A 6,082-nucleotide genomic window follows, 5' to 3' on the forward strand; every position below is an offset into this window, starting at 1 on the left:
GCAACATTGATATGAAAATAAATTGAAATTCAAGCAGCCAAAGTTAAGTGAAAGTTATTGATATGGAAAAGGTATTGTGATAAGAGAATTCACGGAACTCAATTTATTTAAAACATTATAATTTATCAAGGGGCTTAGATTGTAACCAATTCTCGGAACACAATGCCCAGAAAGTTAAATATTTTCTTACTTCTTGGAACTTAGAGATAGACACAACAGATATTTTTAATCGATGTGTCTGACACTTGAAGTACCTCGCTCTTTATCAACAGATCAGAAAATTCAAATACTTTGTATTGATGATCTACTCATAATTGAAGCTTCCTGGGGGATTTTTGAAAATATTGCCACCTTACAGTGGGCTGGCTGGCTCACAGTGAGTCAGTGATTTACTTAAAAATAATTGCTTATATCATATCAGAGATAAAAGCGAGACCTTGTCTACCAGACTTGTCGACCCGTTCAGCTGATAACCAATAAAGAGAGGAAAAAAATTCATAATGACATGAACATTGATTAGTATTTCGGTTGTGCCAAGACCTTGGCAGCCAAACTAACCATGACTAACTCATATCAAAGAGAGATGAGAATTCAGTAAACTGCAGAAAAGCCAATTAACAAACATGTCTCTTTTATCGTGCAAAAACACAAAGAACAAAAAAAACGAAAAGAAGATTTTAGTGCAACATTTTCGGGCGGAGATGAAGTGCTATAAAAAGAGCTTCGTCTTTGGAAATATCATTTAGAAAGCAAACAATAAATCAAGATGCATCAATTCATCCGTCTGGTTTCCATCCTGTCCGTGGCACTCTTGAGTGTGAGTAAATGTGTAAAGATAACTGTATATGTACTGTAACTTACTTTAATTTCTTCTTAGGTCTCTGCTGGCCCCGCAGATCAGAGTCTGTTCCGCATGGTCATGGCTCCCTTCACCGGAGATGCACGCGCTCTGTCACCCGCAGGCACAACCTGTGCCAATAACTACAACAATGCCACTAGCAAGAATGTGGATCAACTCACCAATGCCACCAATGCCTGCGAGGAGGCTGCCAATCGCACAACTGTGGCCAATAATTTGAGTAGCAACTCCTCGGTGACTACGGTCCGCAGCCAATTACTGCAATTGGAACAGAACTTGCAGCTATGCAAAAACTTAACCGACTCTGCTCTCTACCTTAACTGCACTGTTGCCTATGTGAGTTAAAGACTCTTGCCCATGTTAGTCGTTCATTGTTTCATATAACTTATTCTTTTCACAGTTTGAAAAGAATTTGCAACTTTTGGATAACTCCAACACGCTGGCTTACCAGAGCATTTCACAGTTCTCATCCAATGCCACAAGCGTGGAGGCTGAGCGGGCTAATTGCATCAGCGCTGCTGTCAGTCAGGCCAAAGTACAGAACATTCAGTCGGCCAATGATTACGACACTTGTATGAGCAAGATCCCAGCCCAGAGGGAGTTCATGGCATATCACCCACAGGAGTCTCAGGAGCACCAGGAGCATGAGCATGAGCCTGAGCACAAGCATGAGCACGAAGAAGATTCAGAAGAAGTGCACGGAGATGTTGATGATGAAGAAAACTAAACTTTCATATCAGTTTGAATAAATATTGCAATTTAACAAAAACAAAACATGAACAAGACTCTGTATTAATCACCCTATGGGAATTGATTAAAAACATATTCGGGTCTTCTGTACTTGCATAGTCATCAAAAACCACACCGAAAGACTAGAAATAGAGAACCACACAGAAATACAACAAAATCGTTATCATCAATTATGGTGCTTAGGCCTTATCACATTCGATGACGCCGACGACAGCGAAAAGCTAATTGACTGAAAACTTTAAATATAGATAAACTCAATTAATAAAATGTTGAAAAAAAAGTAAAAATAAATAAAAACAAATTGTTTTCCACACACACATAGAATATACATACAAACGAAGTGCCGCTGCTTTAAAATGATCGGTCTGTCAGTTGAGCAAATCAGAATCGAAAAGAATCGCCATGATGATGGAGGTTCTTTGCAAACTCCTGGTGGTTTGCTCGCTTCTTTTTAGCGCCCAAGTAAGTCTTGTCACCGCATTTTCAATCTTATCCTTCGCCGAGTATGTAATTTATTCATTCCGTATTAGGCTTTTACTGCTGCTGAACCTAACACGAACTCGGTGTCCAATGGCTTTAGCTGGGAGCATTTGTTATTCGATGCCATCACTGGCAATCTAGAGTTGTCCAATGTGACTCAATTGGATGTTTGTACGGAAATTTATACTTTGAAGAACATTGAGATATTGCTCACCGCAGGCTGGGAGATTCGTCGATGCGGACGTATTGATGAAGGCCTCTTCCGCCGATATCTGAAGCATGGAAATGCCCTTGCTGAGAAAGAGAAATTCGAACATGAGCTGCTCAACTGTGCGCGAATTGAAGTTTCCTACCGCAGTGCCCATGACTGCTATGCAGATTGGGTAAGATTCATTTAGAGGAAGTGTTTATGTTCTTTTCCGAACTAAATTCAAAATTGTATTGCTGTTTAGGTAATGACCTTGCTGGGTTCAGTGCGACCAGTGCGACGAGACTATTGGCAAAAGCGACAGTGCGTTGTGAAAGAAATCGAAAAGACTATATCGCGTCTGGCTAGTGCATCAGAGAGTTTGTCTAATTGTCTAGCCGGGGCAGCCCCACCAGCACCGTTGCCACCCCAGAACTCTACCATTGCTCCCCCAAGCTGGAACACCACGGAAGGTCCTTGGTGGAATAACTCCACAGCCTCTCCTCCACAATTGAACACCACTACCGATCGTCCTTGGTGGAATAACTCTACCGAAGGTCCTTGGTGGAATAACTCCACTGCCTCTCCACCACAATTAAACACCACTACCGATCGTCCTTGGTGGAATAATTCGACGGAAGGTCCTTGGTGGAATAACTCCACTGCCTCTCCTCCACAATTGAACACCACCACCGATCGTCCTTGGTGGAATAACTCTACCGAAGGTCCTTGGTGGAATAACTCCACTGCCTCTCCACCACAATTAAACACCACTACCGATCGTCCTTGGTGGAATAATTCGACGGAAGGTCCTTGGTGGAATAACTCCACTGCCTCTCCTCCACAATTGAACACCACCACCGATCGCCCTTGGTGGAATAACTCTACCGAAGGTCCTTGGTGGAATAACTCCACTGCCTCTCCTCCACAATTAAACACCACTACCGATCGTCCTTGGTGGAATAATTCAACCGAAGGTCCTTGGTGGAACAACTCCACGGCTTCTCCTCCACAATTGAACACTACCACCGATCGTCCTTGGTGGAATAACTCCACGGCTTCTCCACAATTAAACACCAACACCGATCGTCCTTGGTGGAATAATTCGACGGAAGGTCCTTGGTGGAATAACTCCACTGCATCTCCTCCACAATTGAACACCACCACCGATCGCCCTTGGTGGAATAACTCTACCGAAGGTCCTTGGTGGAATAACTCCACGGCTTCTCCTCCACAATTGAACACCACCACCGATCGTCCTTGGTGGAATAACTCTACCGAAGGTCCTTGGTGGAATAACTCCACGGCTTCTCCTCCACAATTGAACACCACCACCGATCGTCCTTGGTGGAATAATTCGACCGAAGGTCCTTGGTGGAACAACTCTACGGCTTCTCCACAATTAAACACCAACACCGATCGTCCTTGGTGGAATAATTCGACGGAAGGTCCTTGGTGGAATAACTCCACTGCATCTCCTCCACAATTGAACACCACCACCGATCGCCCTTGGTGGAATAACTCTACCGAAGGTCCTTGGTGGAATAACTCCACTGCCTCTCCACCACAATTGAACACCACCACCGATCGTCCTTGGTGGAACAACTCAACGGCTTCTCCTCCACAATTGAACACTACTCTGCCCCAATTGAATACGACTACCGATCGTCCTTGGTGGAACAATTCGACGGAAGGTCCTTGGTGGAATAACTCCACTGTCTCTCCTCCACAATTGAACACCACCACCGATCGCCCTTGGTGGAATAACTCTACCGATCGTCCTTGGTGGAACAACTCCACGGCTTCTCCTCCACAATTGAACACTACTCTGCCCCAATTGAATACGACTACCGATCGTCCTTGGTGGAACAATTCTACCGCTTCCCAAGGTAACAGCACAATTGGACCCCAATGGAATGTAACAACCACTGTTGCTCCACCTTCCACCACTACCCGTGGCAATTGGCTGGAGCAACTTCTTCATGATTTGGGCCTATAAAGAAGCAATTAATTCCGCACTTCGTTTAAATGTTGGCAATAGTCTATTCGTTAATTTTAGCAAACAAAAATAAATTTATCAGCATTAAAGCGATTTTAGTGATTATGCGCTGGCCAATCAGTGGTGGGGGCTGAGAATTGATAAGCTATCACTTTCAGCTACAATTGACAAGAAGTAAGAGGTACCACAAATTAAAGGCAAAGTGAAAGAGAGAGCAAGATAGATGGCTGGAGAAAGACCGCCCAGTTGGGATGCCAGGTTCATCGTGTTGACTTAGCCAGGCCAACTGATTAAGATTTATTAGCCAAACGGCCTGGCCACGTGTCGCAAATGGTTTGGGGTTTGCGAAATGATGGATTTCTCTCAGACGTCAGCAAAATATTGCCATGGCTCAAGAGTTGGGCGCCCACTGTCAATAATACTAAACGAAAATGCCAATGGGAAGAAAGCGGAAAAAACCAAAAAATGTGATGAGGACGAAAAGTAAGAAACGCAAACCGCAAAACATAACGAGAAGGCAAAGCACCATAATTAGTAACATTCGCTCACTGAAGCTAAATAATGAGTTTGGCTGTCAGCATCTTGTGATGCCAATGAGAAGAACGAGAGGACTAATACCCATGGCTCACAACTTAAGCCAAGCCAATAAAATAATCATAGATTAAATAGACAAAAATCACAGGCTACGGGCAAGGGTAGAATTTACAGAGAAAAGTTGAATAATTGCAAAAGGCAGCCGACATTTGCATAACCCCATGAAGCTTTACCACCGTTGCAATAGCTGTCTGCATGGCTGAATATGGGTCTGCTTGATGTGTGTGTGAGTGTGTGTGGGTAGAGTGGCTGCAGCGGTTGTGCATACACAAAAGGAATCTGACCTAAACAATGGAAGTATGCGCAAAACTTTTAACCTCAGCGCCAGTAGATAAATCAACCTGGATCATCACCCTCAGCATTCGTTGTCAGCACAGCTCTATTGTATCTGTAGGAGTGTGTATGCGGAGGTGTGGGGGTGTGTGTGTTTGCTGACCTCACTTTCAGCATCGTTCCAGAGCCATTGAGAAGGTGTTAAAGTTGCTGCCATTCACTGACCAGCCAGAGCAACGGCAACAGCTTCAGGCAGGGCTATAAATTGCATCACCAGCTTCTCGCCACCTATGACTCTTTTTCTCTTTGGATGTGTGTGAGTTGAGGGTATGAGTGTAAGTAAATATTTTTTCGTGTTAATTTCACTCTGCATGTGATTCCTACGATTCGTGATTCCAGTGAATTCCATACAAAAGCTTGTAAATCAATGAGACTCACACCCAGCCACAGTGCGAATAAAGTTATCTCACTCATTCTCTCCCCCTCTCTCTGTCGCTTATACAGTTATTGGCCTGAATGAAAGTTTTAATGAAAATGTTGAAACAACAAAAAATTTAAATGATCAATTAACATTAATGGCAGAAAAGTTCATAATATAATACAAAATAAAAAAGGAACTAAGAGAAGCATGATTAGATTAAGGGTTAAGCGGCAAAGGGTTAGAGTGTTGAAAATCAAAAGTTTTCCAAAATAAAAAACATAACACTAAACTTTAATACGATAGAGGCGAACTCCTCTCGGTTGAGCGTTATTTTGCTCTTACTTAGCTTTGGTCTTCTCTCTAAATTGCCAATTAAGATTTTTAACGTTTCCAACCAGAGTAAAAGAGGAGAGAAACGACGACAACGATGCAAAAGGTACAAAAAACAGTAAAGAAAAAAAAAAACTTGAAATTAGTAAGTCATTAAAGTGAAACGCCCTGACGATGTTCACAAAAGAG

The 6,082-nt window shown here is 43.0% G+C and overlaps 2 protein-coding genes across 2 annotated transcripts; both read left to right on the top strand.

The window, feature by feature from the left end:
* Positions 1-760: 760 nt before the first annotated feature.
* Positions 761-1,633, top strand: LOC137577660 (uncharacterized). The gene is made up of 3 exons (XM_068291196.1): positions 761-817; positions 878-1,195; positions 1,260-1,633. The coding sequence occupies exons 1-3, from the start codon at positions 767-769 to the stop codon at positions 1,584-1,586; spliced, it is 696 nt and encodes a 231-aa protein (XP_068147297.1). The 5' UTR covers positions 761-766; the 3' UTR covers positions 1,587-1,633.
* A 372-nt stretch (positions 1,634-2,005) lies between these two features.
* Positions 2,006-4,364, top strand: LOC137577685 (mucin-2). The gene is made up of 3 exons (XM_068291222.1): positions 2,006-2,071; positions 2,140-2,472; positions 2,542-4,364. Exons 1-3 carry the CDS (start codon positions 2,012-2,014, stop codon positions 4,273-4,275), a joined length of 2,127 nt encoding a protein of 708 aa, XP_068147323.1. The 5' UTR covers positions 2,006-2,011; the 3' UTR covers positions 4,276-4,364.
* Positions 4,365-6,082: the final 1,718 nt, after the last annotated feature.

This window comes from Drosophila tropicalis, unplaced genomic scaffold, assembly GCF_018151085.1.
Source record: "Drosophila tropicalis isolate 14030-0801.00 unplaced genomic scaffold, ASM1815108v1 contig_593, whole genome shotgun sequence".
In the NCBI taxonomy this organism is placed as follows: Eukaryota; Metazoa; Arthropoda; class Insecta; order Diptera; family Drosophilidae; genus Drosophila; species Drosophila tropicalis.